The 18,593-nt window shown below is 25.0% G+C and overlaps 8 protein-coding genes and 1 pseudogene across 8 annotated transcripts in view; 7 read left to right on the top strand and 2 right to left on the bottom strand.

Annotated features, from left to right (window-relative positions):
* Positions 1–7: 7 nt before the first annotated feature.
* Positions 8–2,954, top strand: DDB_G0282873 (RNA-binding region RNP-1 domain-containing protein; the record flags this gene model as incomplete). Its single annotated transcript, XM_634280.1, has 2 exons — positions 8–331; positions 420–2,954. 2 exons carry the CDS (start codon positions 8–10, stop codon positions 2,952–2,954), a joined length of 2,859 nt encoding a protein of 952 aa, XP_639372.1.
* A 226-nt stretch (positions 2,955–3,180) lies between these two features.
* DDB_G0282869 lies at positions 3,181–4,924 on the top strand (annotated as a pseudogene; the record flags this gene model as incomplete).
* Positions 4,925–5,268: 344 nt separating this feature from the next.
* DDB_G0282867 (hypothetical protein) lies at positions 5,269–6,351 on the top strand (the record flags this gene model as incomplete). Its single annotated transcript, XM_634277.1, has 1 exon — positions 5,269–6,351. One exon carries the CDS (start codon positions 5,269–5,271, stop codon positions 6,349–6,351), a length of 1,083 nt encoding a protein of 360 aa, XP_639369.1.
* Positions 6,352–7,522: 1,171 nt separating this feature from the next.
* Positions 7,523–8,164, top strand: DDB_G0282865 (hypothetical protein; the record flags this gene model as incomplete). Its single annotated transcript, XM_634276.1, has 1 exon — positions 7,523–8,164. One exon carries the CDS (start codon positions 7,523–7,525, stop codon positions 8,162–8,164), a length of 642 nt encoding a protein of 213 aa, XP_639368.1.
* A 196-nt stretch (positions 8,165–8,360) lies between these two features.
* On the top strand, positions 8,361–8,788 carry snrpG (LSM domain-containing protein; the record flags this gene model as incomplete). Its single annotated transcript, XM_634275.1, has 3 exons — positions 8,361–8,421; positions 8,509–8,680; positions 8,764–8,788. The coding sequence occupies 3 exons, from the start codon at positions 8,361–8,363 to the stop codon at positions 8,786–8,788; spliced, it is 258 nt and encodes an 85-aa protein (XP_639367.1).
* A 483-nt stretch (positions 8,789–9,271) lies between these two features.
* Positions 9,272–9,856, top strand: DDB_G0282861 (hypothetical protein; the record flags this gene model as incomplete). Its single annotated transcript, XM_634274.1, has 1 exon — positions 9,272–9,856. The coding sequence occupies one exon, from the start codon at positions 9,272–9,274 to the stop codon at positions 9,854–9,856; it is 585 nt and encodes a 194-aa protein (XP_639366.1).
* Positions 9,857–10,116: 260 nt separating this feature from the next.
* Positions 10,117–12,006, bottom strand: DDB_G0282859 (hypothetical protein; the record flags this gene model as incomplete). The annotated part of the gene is made up of 1 exon (XM_634273.1): positions 10,117–12,006. The coding sequence occupies one exon, from the start codon at positions 12,004–12,006 to the stop codon at positions 10,117–10,119; it is 1,890 nt and encodes a 629-aa protein (XP_639365.1).
* A 1,016-nt stretch (positions 12,007–13,022) lies between these two features.
* DDB_G0282857 (hypothetical protein) lies at positions 13,023–14,495 on the top strand (the record flags this gene model as incomplete). The annotated part of the gene is made up of 1 exon (XM_634272.1): positions 13,023–14,495. One exon carries the CDS (start codon positions 13,023–13,025, stop codon positions 14,493–14,495), a length of 1,473 nt encoding a protein of 490 aa, XP_639364.1.
* Positions 14,496–15,834: 1,339 nt separating this feature from the next.
* Positions 15,835–18,593, bottom strand: part of patB (P-type ATPase) — a gene marked incomplete at both ends in the record, with an annotated part of 3,286 nt that continues 527 nt past the window's right edge. Inside the window, 2 exons of the mRNA XM_634271.1 lie at positions 15,835–18,436; positions 18,546–18,593. The exon at positions 18,546–18,593 is cut by the window's right edge and continues 527 nt beyond it. Coding sequence (XP_639363.1) covers positions 15,835–18,436; positions 18,546–18,593 — 2,650 coding nt within the window. The remainder of the gene's footprint in view (positions 18,437–18,545) is intronic.

Here is an 18,593-nt window from a genome sequence, read left to right as displayed (position 1 = left end):
TAGAATAATGGAAGATTATGATATATATGGAGACTTTAAAGATGAAAAGAAACATACAGAAGATGAACTTGGAGAAGATGAAATAGAAGATAATAAATATAGAAACAGAAATGAAAATGATGAAACTATGAATACACGTAGTGAATCGAATAATCATGAAGATAGTGATAGTAATTATGGATCATCACGTAGAGATGATGATGAAGATGAAGATGATAATAATAATAATAAATCAAGAAGAAGTGCTAGTAATATGGATGATGATACAGAAAATACTCACAGTATAAGATTAATTGAAGATGAAAAATCTTATGATGAAAATGATGATGATGTAACTACATAATTTATTTTTATTTTATTTAATTTTAAAATTATTAATTTTCTAATTTTTTTGAATTACATTTTATATATATATAAAGAATATATTAGGAACATATGATGAAAATGATCAAAATTCAACATCAAATAACAATAACAATAATAACAATAATAGAACAAATAATGGATCATCATCTACAGTATCAGGAGAATCATCATCAACAACAACAACAACGACAATTACTGATACTACTGATTTATCACCAGCATTGTATATTAGTGGATTAGAATGGTGGACAACTGACCAACAACTTGAAAATGTATTTTTAGAGTTTGGAAAGATTGTTACATTAAAGATCTTTGAAAATGAAAATAATGGTAAATCAAAAGGTTATGCATTTGTAGAGTTTGAACATATTGAACAAGCTCAACTTGCAAAATCAAAAACTGAGAAAAAAGAAATCAATGGTAAAGAGATGACAATTCGTTTACTTTCTCAACAAAATTATCATAATGCTCTTACTACCATTAAGAATATTAGTTTAGGTCAATCAAATCAATCGAATCAACAACATTTAAATTCTTCTTCAAACTCTCATAATAATAATAATAATAATAATACAAATAGTGGTAATATTGCAAATAATATTCATCATCAATCATCTTTATCATCATCATCATTGTCAAATTCACAACATGGTGGTAATGGAGGTGGTGTTAATGGCAGTGGTGGTGGTGGTTCACATCCACATTTTGGTGGTATGCCTTATCCATATCAACAACCACCACAACAACAGCAACAACAACCACCATATGGTTATGCTGATCCATATTCAAGAGGTGGTAGAGGTGGTAAGAGATCAGTAGGTGCTTCAATGAGAGGTGGTAGAGGTGGTCCACCACCACCCATTGGAATGCAACCAGAGTTTTATTCTCCACCAATGAGAGGAGGTTATATGGGTCGAGGTGGTAGAGGTTCACCTTTCCCACCTCCTCCATATGGAGCTACAATGTCAAGTGGTAGAGGAGGTTATATGGGTAGAGGGGGTGCACCACCTCCAAATATGATTGGCGGTCCACCTCCTCCTTACTTTTATCAAGGTGGTCCACCACCCCCAAATGGTAGCGGCGGTAGTGGTAGTAGTGTCGGCAGCGGCGGCAGTGGTAGTGGTGGTGGTAGACCTTATTCCTCATCAAAAAGAGATGAATGGTCAAGTGGTGGTAGTTCACCTGACAGATACGGTGGTGATTATCATGGTGAAAAGAGAAAAAGAGATGACGATGTCGATGAAAGAGAAAGAGAAAGAGATAGAGAAAGAGATAGAGAAAGAAGGGAAAGAGATGACTACGATAATAGAAGAGACAGAGATAGAGATAGAGATGACTATGATAGAAGAGACAGGGATAGAGATAGAGATGACCATGATAGTGGTAGCAGCAGAAGAGATAGAGATGATCATGATAGTGGTAACAACAGCAGCAACAGAAGAGATAGAGATGATCATGATAGTGGTAGCAGCAACAGAAGAGATAGAGATGATCATGACAGTGGTAGCAGCAGTAACAGTGGTAGCAGCCGAAGAGATAGGGATGATCATGATAGCAACAGTAACAGTAGCAGCAGAAGAGATAGAGATAGGGATGATCATGATAGCAGCAGCAGCAGTAGAAGAGACAGAGATAGGGATGACCATGACAGTAGCAGCAGCAGCAGAAGAGATAGAGACAGAGATAGGGATAGAGAAAGAGATAGAGATAGATCATCCGACAGAAGAAGCGAAAGTACAAGAGATAAAGAAAGAGATGATAGATCAGATAATAGAAGTTCTAGAGATCATTACGATAGAGATTCAACAAGAGATAGAGAAACATCATCCTCAAGTGGTAGTGGTAAAAGAGAGAATGACTCTTATCCATCAAGTAAAAGCGACTCAAATAGAGATAGAGAAAATAGGGATTATTCTTCAACAACTAGTGGAAGTAAACGAGAAAGTAAGGATAGAGCATCAGATAGTAATCAATCAAGTAGTGGTGGTAGAAAAGATTCTGATCATTCATACTCATCAAGTGGTAGTGGCAACAGGGACAGAGATAGAGATAGAGATAGAGATACCTCATCAAATGCCAGAAAAGAAACCTCTGATAACAGAGACAGAGACTCATCCTCAACCTCTACCAATAGTAGAGATAGATCAGATAAAAATGAAAACACTAGAACTAGAGATTCAAATAAAAAAGATGAATCACAAAGAAGTGAACCATCATCATCATCATCATCATCAAGAAAGAAAGAAGATTCAAAAGACTCAACAACATCATCTTCAACATCATCGAATAATGAAAGAGATTCAGATAAATCCTCAACAAGAAATGAAAGAGAACAAAGTGGTAGATCCTCTTCAAAATCTTCAAATGTATCCCCTTCTTCTTCCTCTTCCTCATCAACACCATCACAATCTATGATGAGTAAATCTGAAAGAATGAATCGGGAAAATGAAAAAGTAATTAAACAAAAAGAAAAAGAAGCTGAAAAACAAAAAGAAATTGAAAGAGAAAAAGAAAAAATTAGAGAAAGAGAAAGAAAATTCCAAAAACCATCAACCACGGTAACATCCTCAAGGTCATCTAGAAGTTAGACTCAATTTTATAAAATTAAATAATAAATATATTATAAGTATTTTTTTTATTAATTTAAAACTTTTTTTATTTTATTTTATTTCATTTCATTTTATTTTAAAAAATTTAAAACTTTTTGACAAAAAATAAAAAAATTTTTCACATTTTTTTACACCTTAAAAAATTAAAAAAAAAAAAAAAAATTAATAAAAATTCAGATATTTATTTTCGAAAACAAATATTAAAATGAAAGTGTGTGTATTTTTTTTTTTTTTTTTTTTTTATTGAACATTTAACCATTCTATTTTTAATAATAAAGTATGACCAATTAATTATAGCGAAATTGTTGAAAACACTACACCAAGAAAATCATCAATAAATAGAGAAAAGATTGAAAGTGAAAATAATGGTCAGGTTTATAATGAATTATTTTTTTTTAAATTGTTATTAAATGAAGATTTATCAAAATTTTTAATTTCATTAATTAATACAAATCTTAGACATGAGAGGGAGAAAAAATTAGATAAAGGGAAGGATATTTCAAGATTAAATGATTTAACCGATATTACATTCTGGAAATTTATAACTGATTATTTAAAAAATATTTATTCAAATAAAAACAATGATAAGATACCACCTGAATTAATTTAAAAATGATGGATCACAATAGATATTCAGCAGTACATAATGTTTTGGATATGAAAAGTCATAGATTTGAAGAGTATTGTGAAATATTTATGAACAGTGCATTGAAATATATTAATATTGGTAACGTTCTCAATTGTGATGAAACAATATACGCATATTATGGGAAAGATCATATATTGATTAATAATGATAGCAAACCCCATTCAGTCGGAATTGAAGCATATAGTCTAACAACCAAATTGAATATTAGTAATTGTCCATATGTAATTAGTTATGGTCCAAGAACACCAGAAAACTGTCAATCTCCTTTCAATTCATTAAAAACCCTTTTGGATAATTTACATTCAAAATATAATTGGGAGGATCCAAGGAATAACTTAATCGTATGTTGCGATAGTGCCTTTGCATTAGTAAATAATAAAGAATGTTTAGATGAATTGAAATGTCGTATTTTATCCTCAACAAGGAAGAGTGGCGTGACTGTTCCTCAAGAAATAAAATATTCGTCAAACCTTTATTAACCATACATAAAACATTCCTTTTTTATGATGAAAGCACAGGACTATTGTACGAGTATACCAAAAATACCGCTGGTCATATCAATTGCATTGCAACAAATCTATATTCAAGATATTCAAACCCATATGTGGAAATTAATAATAATCTAAATATAGAACAATTTGCAACTATTGGAAATTTATTTCGTTTTTCAAAAAAAGAATTAGAACTAATTTTTGTTGGTGAGACATTGCATGGGACAACATTGGAAATATTAAATGACAAATATAAAACTAACTTTGTAAAACCACCATGTGGTCCTTTTTGGAACGAACAAATGTTGAAGAAATTATCAGCTGAACACATAGCTCAAATATATAATGATAAATACAAAAAAGAAAACAACAATCTTAACAAAAACGACAAAATTAAAAAAATATTAGAACCATTGGATAGCACTCAAGATGGTGGGATATATGATAAAAACAAAAATTATTCCAAGAAGGAACTACAAGATTTAAAAATAAAAGTTATTGGTACTCATCAGAATCGTTCCCAAATGATTCATGATCAATATATTTTCTGGTACAACCTTGTAGACATCACAGACAAACGTTACTATGCTACAATTAGAGGTAGCTCTTCCCACTCATATACTAAATTATTTATATTAGGTGGTTTGTTTGATTTAATACTAAATTCATATTCTCTGCACCGTGAATATCATGAAATGGAATTAGAATGTAAAAATCCAGAAAATCAACCTCCGGAAATAATTCAAACAATAAATAAATTTGTTGAATCCCTCATTTTTCAATTTCATGAATTAAAAGAATTACAATAAATCAATTTACAATCAATAAAACTGTTTTAATTATTTTTTTTATTTTTTTTTTATTTTTTTTATTTTTTTTTTGAAATTTTTTTTTTTTTTTAATATTAAAAAATGTGAAAATTTTTTTTATTTTTTGTGTTAAAAGTGCATAAAAAAAAGATATTTTTAAAAAAAAAAAAAAAAAATCTTGAGAATTTATCAATTCCAAATGTCTTCCCAAGAAATTGTTTTTTTTTTTGTTTTTTTTTTGTTTTTTTTTTTCGTTTTATGCACACATTTTTTTTTTTTTTGTTTTTTTTTTAAAATCATTTAAATAAATAATAATAATTAAAAAAATAAAAAAGAAAATAAAAATGACAGAGAATAGAGTTATTCAAGATTTAAGAGGAACACCAATTTATTGTAGAAGTATTTCACCAGATCAAATTAATATAGTTCAAAAGTATATAGATGCACATACAATTGGTGGACATAATATTAAAAAGGTTAAATTAAGTGGAAAGCTAACTATATCAGGAAGTAGTTCAATTTATTTAGTAATGGCAAATTTAATTAAACAAGAGAATCCAAATGTAAATATAATTATAAGTGATGAACTTTATTGTGATACACCAAAGATTATAAAATCCTTTGGTGCCAATACAATTGAAGTAGATGTAACCAAACCAAACTCGATCATACAACAATTTCAAGTGATTAAAAATGGTGGATTTGGTAATAAGGATGCAACCAATATACTCTTTGTTGAAAGTTCTTCAAATCCAAATGGGAATATATTCCCATTTGAAATTTTACCAAAACTAAGACAACTATCAAAGAAACTTTATGTAGTGGTTGATAATACTTGGTTAACTCATATAATATTAAATCCATTCAAATATGATGTTGATATTGTTGTAAACTCTTGTTCAAAATATTATAGTGCAGGTCAATGTATTTCGGGTATGATCATTTCAAAGCATACTCAATTTATGAACAATTTAGAATCATTTTCAAAAATTATGGGTTATCATGTTAGTGTAGATTATTGTAAAATTTTAATTGAAAATTTTGATTCACTATCTGATCGTTTATTAAAATCAGCTAAAAACACTCAAGAATTAACAAAAGTTTTAAAATCTTATGGTTTATTCATCAGAAATAGTTCAAATCCTGATGATCCTTCAAATCAATTGGCTTTAAAATATTATAATTCTATCGACAATAATGAAATAATTCATCCAAGTGTAATCAATGTAATTTTAAATAAACCAATTGGACTTGTAAAACAATTACTCTTTGATAATAATATAATAACTCAAACTTCTTTTGGTTCGAACCATACAAAAGTTTGTAATTTCATTCATTCAATTACTCCAACTTCGACTCAAATTAGAATTTCTGTTGGTTATGATCCAATTAATTTTGAAATGTTTTCATTTTTAAAAGAAAATTAATATTTAAATATTTTAATTTAATAATTAAAAAAAAAAATAATAAAAAAAAAAAAAAAAAAAAGATAATAATTTAATATTATTTAAAAATTTAATTTAATAATTAAAAAAAAAAAAAAAATTATAAATGATTTAAATTATCTGATTATTTTTTATTTTATATTTATTTTGAAAATTATTCTTTTATACTTTTAAATTATAACAATATTTATTAAAATTTTTTAAAACTTTTTTTTTTTTTTTAACCCTTTTAAAGAAGGTGACCAAAAAAAAATGAATGGCGATATTTATGTTTCATAATATAATTTTGATTTAAAACAATAAGGTTGGACAACTTCAAATATTATTTACATAATAAAAAAAACAATAAATTGTTCTTTAATAATTTATATTTGATAAAAAAAAAAAAAAAAAAAATTTTTATGTGTTTAATAGAAATAATAAAATTAACAAATTGTAAAAATAGAAATTAATGAATATATTATTATTGTCGGTGTGGTAGTGGGGTTTAATAATTTTTTTTAAACTGTTTTAAAAATTGCTATTAATTATTTTTTAAAATAAAAATAATTAAAATGTTTTTTTTTTTGAATCTATTTTTAAAAAATTTCTTCTCGTTTTGGTATTTTAATAATGAGTAGATTTTTGATTTTATGTTAAATTCTATTTTTATTTCTAGCGCAAAAAAAAATATCATGAAATAAATTTTTAAATAAAAAAAAAATAAAAAAAAAAAATAAAAATTAACACATCACAAATAATTAAAGATATTCCATATTAAATTTAGATTTGGAATTTAGTATTTAAATAAAATTGTCAAAATAAATAAATAGATTTATATCGAATATACACTATTTCCTTTATTCCATACTATACAAATTTCAAACTCATATAAAATCCAAACTCAAATATTAATTTTTATTTATTTTTATTTATTAATAATTATTATTTTTTTAAGTAAATAATCATTCAAACAAATAATTATTAATAAATAAATAAAAATTTATTTAATCATTTAAATAAATAAATTAAAAAAATTATTTAAAAAAAAAAAAAAAAAAAGTTTATATATTAAAAAAAAAAAAAAAAAAAAAAAAAAAAAAAAAAAAAAAAAAAAAAACTATCGATGACACTTGACAGAGATTTATTTTATTTTTATTTAACTCCTGAAGAAATGAATGCTGCAAGAGCATATTTATATTCTTCAAGTACATCATCTATTGAAATTTCCAATAATAGTAAATCAAATAATTGTTGCAATAATAGTAGTATTCCAAGTACACCAAATACTCCAATTACACCATTAAAAAATAATAATATTACTATTGTTAACAATAAGACCAATGATAATAAAATTAATGATGATAAAATTAATGATAATAAAATCAGTGATGATAAAAACAATGATGATAGAATTGTATTATTCGAAGAAACATTTTTTTCTCAATTAATTCCATCATCAAATTCTTCATCAATACCAATTTTAGAAACATTTATGAATGATGAAGAGTTTGAATTTACATTTGATGAATCAAAACCATTTTGTCCAACAAATTCTTATTGTACATTGAATCAACAAAATAATAATTCACAATTTTTTACTGTTCCAAGCCAATATGTTACAAAATCAGTTTCAATACCAAGTCATTTTATAAACAATACACCTATTTCACTTTCAAATAATAATAATAATAATAATAATAATAATATTATTAATAATAATATTAATAAAAATAATAATAATAATAGTAAAGGTTTTAAAAATATATTAATTTTGAGAAAAATTTTTACACTAAAAAAAAAGAAAAAGAAATAATAAATAAATAAAAAAAATAAATAATTAATTTTATTTATTTGATGAAATTATTAAAATTGGAAAAACATTTTTTGGAAAAAAAAAAAAAAAAAAAAAAATTCATTTTTCATTTTTCATTTTTCACTTTTTTTTTTTTTTTTTTTCTTAAAATTATTTTTATCATTTTTTGTGAAACGTAATAACCATATCTATTAAAATGACATTCGGTAAACAAGCAGATCCAGATTTAACTAAATTATTAGATAAAAAATTAGCAAGTAAGTATAAATTCACTTTTACAATTGTATTTTTGATTTCTTTTATTAACCTTTTTTATTTTATTTTATTATATTTTCATCAATCAGTTAAATTAAATGGAAATAGAACAGTACATGGAATATTAAGAGGATTTGATACATTTATGAATATAGCATTAAAAGATACAGTTGAAGTTGTTTCACCAACTGAGAAATATGAAATAGGTATGGTTATCATTAGAGGTAACTCAATACTTTTAATGGAACCATTAGAGTCAATGTAAGTAACTTAAAAAAAATTCACCCAAATTTAATAAATCTAACATTATTATTTATTATTATTATTATTATTATTTCAAACAGGGCATACGTACCAAAAACAGAGTAATCAAAATAGATCATCAAAAAAAAAAAAAAAAAAAAAAAACTTTTATCATATAAACGACCTTATTATTTTCATTTTTTTTTTTTTTTTTTTTTTTTTTCGAATATTATTATTCCAATCAAAAAAGCAACCTTAAATTAGTTTCAAGATAAAAAGTAATAATATTTTGTAATATATAATTAAGAAAAAAAAAAAGAAAAAAAAAAAAAACTTTACAAAATAAAAGTTCTCAAATTTTATTATTATATCTTTAGGTGTTAACTATTTTTTTTGTTTTTTTTTTTCTTTTTTTTATTTTATTTTTAGACACCACACCCCAAATTTAAAATAAACAATGATTTATTTAATAAATCTAAACATTATAGTTTTTTTATTTTTATTTTTATTTTTTTTTTTTTATTTTTTTTTTTTCATAAAAAAAAAAAAAAAAAAAAAAAAGAAAAATCTAATTTTCTTTTATTCTTTTTTTTTTTTTTTTTAAAAAAAATGAAATTATATAAAGATTTAATTGGTAATTCCCATGATGATCTATTAACAGATAGATATGAAATAAAGGTTGGAGATGTAACATTTGAAGTAAAAACCAAAATGATTACAAAGGATTTAAATGTAGTTGTAAATAATAATTCTTTAGGTGGATCAATTTCAACAACGGTTGATAATAATAATTCTATTACATTATCAACAAATTTAGAGGACGAATTTGAAAATGTTGAAGCAGCAGGTACATTTCAAATCAATAATTTAGTTGAACAATTAAGATTGGTTGAAACATCATTCGATAAGAAATCATATTTAGCCTATATGAAATTATATATCAAAGATTTAATCAACCATATCAAACAACAACCATCGAATTCAGATAATGAAAAAATTGAACACATTCAAAAAGGTATACAATCTTTTGTAAAAACAATGATGGATGGTGAAAACTTTAAAAAGTATTCTTTTTTCACTGGTTCAAGTATGGATGCAAATGGTTTAGTTGCTTTAATGTATTATAAAGATGATGATCCAACTACTCCAACTTTTGTTTTTATAAAATATGGTTTATTACAAGTTGATGTATAACAAATCTAATAATAAATAATAATAAATAATAACAATAAATAATAATAATAATACTATTTCAACCCAACTTGACTCATCATTATAACTCATCACTCAAACCAAACTGTAATACTAATAACAAATAAATAAATAAATAAAAAATAAAATAAAATAAAATAATAGAGAAATCTATATTTTTGTATAAATAAACTTTAAACACTTTATTTTTAATTTATTTACAATTTAAAAATGTTTAATTTGAATACTATTAATATCTATTATTAATTTAAATCGCTCCTGATAGTCAAAACTTTTTTTATATTTAATTTTAAATTATTATCAAGATAAAGGAATAACCAAATAAAAATTGATATCATTAAAACTAAAAATATAAAACTATCTTTGCACCATGTCCTTGTTGGTGTTATTAATTTTTGTTGTTGCTGTTGTTTAACCTTTTCTTGATATATTTTTTGTTGTTGTTGTTGTTGTTGTTGTTGTTGTTGTTGTTGTTGTTGTTGTTGTTGTTGTTTTAATAAGATCTCCTCTTGCTCTTTTTTTTGTCTAATAATAGTTTCATCATTTTGTTTTGTTCTTGAAGATAATGTTGTTGAATTTAAATCATTTAACTTTAAGTCACTATCAAAATTAATGTTGTTATTATTACTAATATTATTAATATTATTATTATTGTTGGCGGTGGTTGATGATATAGTTCTTGTAGATAATGATGGTCTATATGGTGTAAAATTATTATATTGATTATTATTTAAATTATTACTTTTATCAAAGTTTATATTATTATTATTATTATTATTATTATTATTATTATTATTATTATTATTATTATTATTATTATTATTATTATTATTATTATTATTATTATTATTATTATTATTATTATTTTCATTAAGATTTATACCAGTATGACCTATATTAGTATATCTATTACTATAGGTTGAATTTGTAATGAATCTACTATCGAAATTATTAGAAGAAATTGGAGAAGGAGAAGTTTTAACTGGAACTGTACTAATTGATGCTGTTTTCATCATTGATGACGTCGCCATATCCTGTTGAAATAAAGGAAAACCTGGTGTATGATGAATTTGTGGAGTACTTTGATAATTGTTTGGTGTACTCATGCCACCACCAATAGTACTATTATTATTATTATTTATTCTTGATAATGGTGTTTTAATAATTGTAGTTCTAAGATGTGATGTATTTAATACTGATAAATTGCTACTCTCATATGTATTTGAATTTGTCATTTGATATTGTACTGTTCCAAAATTACCATTATTAATATTATTATTAGGGTCATTTAGATTATTAAGATTATTAATTGATGGAGTTTTCAAAAATGATATATTAGAATTTGGTTCTGGTTGTGATTCTGCTTGTTGTTGCTGTTGCTGTTGATGTTGTTGTTGTTGTTGTTGTGATAATGATTGTTGTTGATCTTGATATTGTACTTTTTTAATTGTACTTGGGTGAGATGGGGTTTGAATCATTGAAGATTTTAAAGGTTGAAGTGGAGTTTGTTGAATAATATTTTGAGTATTAATTGTTGAATAATCATTTAATGTAGTGTTATTATTTGTATCATCATCATTAGAATTATTATTATTTAAAGAAGGATTAATTGTATCATAAAGAATCATTGATAATGATTTACCAGAAGCTTCTTTTTCAATTTGTAATTCTAAATTTGCTCTTGAAATTTCCTCAATTGAGAATTTATTCTTTTTATTAATGATTCTATCTTTTAAATTATTATTTGGATCAAACATTTCTATTAAACTATGAATACAATTTACAACACGCACTGGATTTTTACCTTCAAATAAATCCAATGTTTGAAAGATAACTGGTACTCCAAATCTTTGACATTGAGAAATGAATGAATTTATATTTTCAATACGTAAGAAATATTTTGTTGATCCCATAGATTTTGGATAAATTATTTTGTCAATTCTACCTGGAAAAAATAAATTTATTAATTTACACAACACAACACCATCTTCAATCAATTGTATTAAATCATTACAACCTCTATCAATAACTTCATTATTTTGATTGAAAAAATCCTTTATCCATTCTAAAACTGATAATTTTCTTTTTAAATATAATACCGCTTTTTTATCTTTTCTTTGATCTGTAAACATTTTTTAAAATACTTTATTTGAAAATAAAAAATTATTAATGAAAAATAATTGTGAAAAAAAAAAAAAAAAATTTTAAAATAAAAAAAAAAAAAATTGAAAATAAAAAAAATTGTTTATTATTAAAAAGAAAAAAGATTATGATTCTATTATTAGTTGACCCATAAAAAATAATAAAAAAAAAAAATAAATAAATAAAAAAAATTACATCAATGAGAATTGTTTCAAAGTTTTGGGATCTCCACATTTTCTTCTTTATTTTTTTTTTGATTATATAAATAGAAGATGATATTTTTTTTTTTTTTTTTTTTTTCTTTTTTTTTTTTTTTTTTTATTTTATATTATTTTTTTTTTTTTAATTGTTTTTAATAATATTTTTTTTTTTTTTTTTTATATATTTATTTATATTTATTGTGATCAGTTCTGATGATTTAATTAATAATCTTGATTCTTCACATTTTAATCCTTTTGTTTGAGTATCACTTTTACAATTACCACTACCATTATCACATATTCAAAATTTTGGTTATTTGGTAATTAAATAAATCTAATTTCACAACCATTAAAATTATGTTGGCAAAATAAAATTTTTTTTTTTTTTATTGGTTTTTTATTTAACTTTTTTTTTTTTTTTTTTCTATTTTTCATTTATTTATTTATTATTATTTATTTATTCGTTTATTTGTATTTTAAATAAAATTAGTATATATTTATAATAGTTATATTATTTTGATCAAATTAAATCAAATACTAATAATAATAATAATAATAATAATAATAATAATAATAATAATTATAATAATTATAATAATAATAATAATAATAGTAAATTAATTAATTAAAATATGAAGAGAAAAAAAGAAAAAAATAATTATTCAAACTCAATATACACTACCACAACCACAACTACAACCACAAACACAAACAAATTCATTAATATCATCAAAAACCAAATAAATATATTTATTTATTTATAAACGATTTAAATCTTTATACAAATCAAATACACCAGATAGAAAATGGGTGATAATAATCTCGATTACAAAAAAGCATATGAAGAACTTTTAGAAAAACAAAAAGAAAAAGAAATAGAAAAAGCATACAAAGTGTATGAAAAGCTTTTAGAAAAACAAAAAGAAAGTCAAAAAAGACAAAAAGAAATAGAAAAAGAAAACAAAGAACTTTTAGAAAAACAAAAAGAAAGTCAAAAAAAGACAAAAAGCAATGGAAAAAGAAAACAAAGAACTTATAGAAAAACAAAAAGAAAGTCAAAAACAAATTATATTGGTTTAATTCAAGTCAAATGTAGTGAACTTTCATTTCATGATCCAAAGGTCATTGGACAATTATTCGATTATTTGATGGGTCTTTCTTATCTTTTTGGTAAATTACAAGCATTTGGACTTTTATTAACACCCAACAAAGTAATGCCTTTATTCACGCATGATTCATTAGGATTGGCTGCCAATGATATTCAAAGCACACTTCCACATGCAACATCTGTTTTACCTATCCAAATTAGCAAAACTGTAAAATCAAAACCAAACATAAAAGAATTTGATAGAGTTTTATATACTAGTAGTTCAAACCAATCAATTCTTTCAAACATATCACCAACATCCAGTAGTTCAAACACCACATCACTAACATATAGCAGCTCAAATACATCACCAACATCCAATAGCAGTTCAAACACCACATCACCAATATTTAGTAGCTCCCCACTCAGAGATATTGAAAAACCAAGAGGATTCTTTGAATTAATCTGCTCTACCATTTTCAAAATGAGAGAATCACAGTTCGATCCAAGTAAAGAAGGAACAAGATTATTCTTACAAGCAAATTCTTTATGTTTTAAGGCAAAATCGGTTGAAATTTCAACCAGCAAATATCTTACCACTTTGAAGGAAATTGATAAAAAACTATTAGATGAAATCTATTTAGTAAAGTATTTGGGTGGCGGAGGCCATGGACATTGCTCTTATGCATTAACAGAAAAGGGTCATAGTTTGGTCATAAAATCTTTCAATAACACAATTATAAAAGAGAAAAGAGAAGAAGAAAGAAGATTATGGGGTACCATTTGGGGTATTGAAACAATCATAAAAACATATTCAGCTAAAGATCATTTGGTTATGCCATTCATAAAACCAATTGGAAATGATGACTATAATAGTATAGATTTTACCGAGTTAATATCTACTGCAGCAGATACTTTCTCAAGTAAAGGTTATGAGCATATGGATTTATATATTAGACATATTTGTAAATACAAAAAAAATGATAAATATATAAATATCTTTATTGATTTATCAAGAGTATCAGAAGCCACAGATAAAGATCAAGCAAAACAAAGAATGATTAAAAGTATTTTAGATGATTTAAAATATATCAGATCCAATGATAGTTTAACCAATAAAGAACAACCAAACTGCCCCATCCTTCCAAGATTTTCCAAACCTTTTACCGTTCCTTCAACTCCAATAGTTTGAGTATTACTATCACTAAATCGAGTATTTGATGGAGCATTTGATCATTATTTCTTTCAAAATTTGAAGAATTGGTAGGATGATTCGCTTTTATTTTCATTTGGTGATTTATTGTTTGATTGTGATTATTAACAAAATATTTATTGTAAATTAATAAACTGATACCATCACTTTTACCAGTGTTTATTAATTTTTTTTTAAATAATATTAATATTAAACACTAATGTTGGAAATTAAAGAATTGTGAGAATACAACTAATCTTTTTTTTTAATTATTTTTTTTTTTTTTTTTTTATAATAAAATGTGAATTTGGTTTTTTAAGAAACTCTAATATAATTTTAAAAAAAAAAAAAAATATATAGTTTAACCAACACTTAGACTACACAAAGAAACTGATTATAAGTAAAAAAAAAAAAAAAAAAAAAAATATAAAAAGTATTTCAATAAACCATTTTTTAATTTTGAAATTAAAAGATATGATCAAAAACTGAATGGGTATATTTATTTATTTATTTATTCATTTATTTATTTATTTATTTATTTATTTATTTATTTATTTATTTATTTTCCCCAAATTAATTTTTAAAAAAAATAAAAAAAAAAAAAAATTTGATGTGGATGTTAAATTACTAAAATTTTATTAACACATCAAAAAATTTATTTTGGGTACACATTCCTAAATTTCCACAAGATATTTTATTTTCATCAAAAAAAAATAAAAAAATAAAAAAAAATTGACATTTCTCTGGTCTATTTTTAAAAAACTGTTTAAATAATGAAATTTTTTGACAAAATATTAAAACCAGAGATATGAAAAAAAAAAAAAAATGAAAAAAAAGTATGTTTGTGAAAAAAAAAAAAAAAAAAAAAAAAAAAAAAACAATCATCACAATAATAAAAAACAACAATACTATAATAAAAACATAATGCCACAGAAATAATTTAAAAGTAAAAATGATAATTAAAATAATAATAAAAAATTAACAAAATATTATAATTTAGTTTAAATAGTTATAAAAATAGATATTCACATAATAAAATTATCTAAACAAAAAAAAAAAAATAAAAACCTAAAAAAATATTTTACGATATCATAATGGTTTATTAAAAATAATAATAAAAAAAAAAACAAAGATATATAATTTTTTTTTTTTAAAAAAAAAAGTAATTATAAATTTTATTCTATTATCACTTTTTTTTTTTTATTTTATTTATTTATTTTCGATTTTATTACTTTTAAAAGTAATATTTACTTTTTTTTTTTTTTTTTTTTATATATTATTATGTTGCATAAAATTATTAAAACTAATTATTATACATTATTTAAATATTATTGTTATTTTAAACTTTATTATCGGTAACAACAGATTTATGATGGGTTTCTTGTGCATGTAAAGCATCTCTTTTAGCTTGTTGTTCAGCAACTTTATGAGAGACTTGAGTTGCTTCCTTTGGGATTTCTTTACCAAACCAACCATAGATTTTACGGAGTGCATCTTTATTGATTGGTTCAATCTTACCACGGAGAATATAGGTGACACCTAATTTAATGAAATCCATTGGAATGTACCAAAGGAAACACCAAATCCAAGCACAAACAGCCCAACCCCAACCACAACCTTGGAAATTTGTACCATGTACTGGATAATCTGGATTATCGGAAAAGGAATCATGTGGATAACCACGGAAACCATAGACACCAATAAAGGTAGCAACAATTTGAGACATAACGAAAGCAAAGATTACAAGATTACCTGGACGTTCAAAGTAAGAGAAACCTTGACTACGTGATACGAAAATAGTTGCAAGACCAGAGATAGAGACTTGAAGATAGATGAGACCACGAAGTTCATTATCGGTTAAGATACGAAGATTGATAGCATCATGGAACCAAGTACCATCATGAATGATTGCAAAGAATACAATGGTTGAACCTACTAAATAGAAACCATAACAAAGTGCCATAGTGAATACTTCGAAAAGATTCCATTGATCTGGTTCATTTCTAGCTCTTACACGATCTTTAGAGATTGTTAACATGGTACCATCATTCAAAATGGCAATGATAACGGTTGCAATGGTTGGGAATTTAAAGTTCCAAGCGACTGTGAGAATACCAAAGGTTGTACAAATACGAACGGTTGCAGCAACAGAGTAGATAACGTAATTTCTCATACGTTGGAAAATCTTACGAGATGAGATAATTGCATCGATAATAACAGAGAGACCAGATGATGTTAAGACAATATCAGAGACGGAACGAGCAGCATCGGTAGCACCTGCTACAGCAATACCAATTTGAGCTTTCTTTAAGGCTGGTGCATCATTAACACCATCACCAGTCATACCAACTACATGTTTTCTCTTTTGGAGTTGATCTACGACTTTGTACTTGTGTTCTGGCCACATTTCTGCGAAACCGTCAGCCATTTCAATGACTTCACCTTCAGAGATACCTAAATCATTGTTTTCAAGATATGGAATAGTAAAGAGATTACCACCCATACCTAAACGTCTTGCGGTTTCTTTAGCAATAGCCAATTGATCACCAGTGATCATTTTAACTGATACACCCATTTCGAGTGCACGTTTGATGGTATCCTCAGTATCATGTCTTGGTGGATCAAAGAGTGGAATTAAACCTTCGAAATGCCATACCTTAAAGTCTGGTGCATCATAAGAGACTGAAACACCCAAAGCACGATAACCACGATCAGCAAGATTTTCAATTTCTTTTTCAACGGCTTCACCAACTTGTTTGTAATTATCAGCTTCTCTTAAAATGATTTGTGGAGCACCTTTGGCAGTTTTAAATTGTTTACCATTTGCATTTACAAGACCCATTGCTTTTTTATCTTCTGGGTTGAATGGGTAATGTTTAACGATTTCATTACCAGAGTAGTCAACATTTGGATAGGTATCACGACAATAGTTTGAGATTGCCTTATCGATTGCATCTTGGTCTTCGCCTTCGGAACAAGCCAAGAATGCATGGAAAACAATATCTTCTTTTGGTGTATCGCCAACTGGTAATGGTTCATCAACGGTTAAAATATTTAAAGTGAGAGTACCAGTTTTATCGGAACATAAGATATCCATAGCAGCCAATTCTTCAATGGATGCTAAACGAGAGACGATGGCTTTCTTTTTAGAGAGTTGAGTTGCACCAATAGCCATGGTTACTGAAAGTACAGTTGGCATAGCAATTGGAATACCACCAACCAATAAAACCAAAGCATTGTTCAATGGTAAACAACGACCACCACCAACACCATGACAATAACCATCGTAACCCAAGAAATCAACTAATAATTCAACGAGTACCCAAATGGCGATGAAACTAATACAAAAGAGACCAATATTTCTAAGAATAACTTGAAGATGACCATGTCCTTCGGTTTCTTGTACTAAATTTGCAGCACGACCAAAGAAAGTGTTTACACCAGTTGCAGTGACAACACATTTTGCTTCACCTTGTTTCATTGCTGAACCAGAGTAAACTTCATCACCAATCTTTTTAGTGACTGGTAAAGATTCACCTGTCAATGAAGATTGATCGATTTTAACTTGTTCAGCTTCGATAACTCTACAATCGGCTGGAATAATGGCACCAATCTTTAACATTACAACATCACCTGGTACAAGATCTGGTGATGGTAACATAACCCATTCACCATCTCTCATACAACGGATTTGACTAACCAATGAATTCTTTAAAGCCTCTACTGCATTACCTGCTGTATTCTCTTCAATGAAACCAATGGTTGCATTCAAAAGTAATAATGCACAAATCAATATAAAATCAACCCAATCTAATAATGCAATTGATACAATAGCTGCAACTTCCATAGTCCATGATAATGGATTCCACATAAAATATAAAAATTCTAAAATTGGATATCTTTTAACATCTGGAATTGCATTTGGTCCAACTTCTTCTAATCTATAAATTATTATTAAAAAAAAAAAAAAAAAAAAAAAAAAAAATTAATATAAAAATAAATTTTAAAAAAAAAAAAAAACAATATATATTTATAATAATAATAATTTACCTTTTTTGAGCTTCAGCTTTTGTTAAACCATTTGCATTTGCTTTTAAT

The sequence above is a fragment of the Dictyostelium discoideum genome, assembly GCF_000004695.1.
Source record: "Dictyostelium discoideum AX4 chromosome 3 chromosome, whole genome shotgun sequence".
In the NCBI taxonomy this organism is placed as follows: domain Eukaryota; phylum Evosea; class Eumycetozoa; order Dictyosteliales; family Dictyosteliaceae; genus Dictyostelium; species Dictyostelium discoideum.
This window is presented reverse-complemented; position numbering and strand designations above follow the sequence as displayed.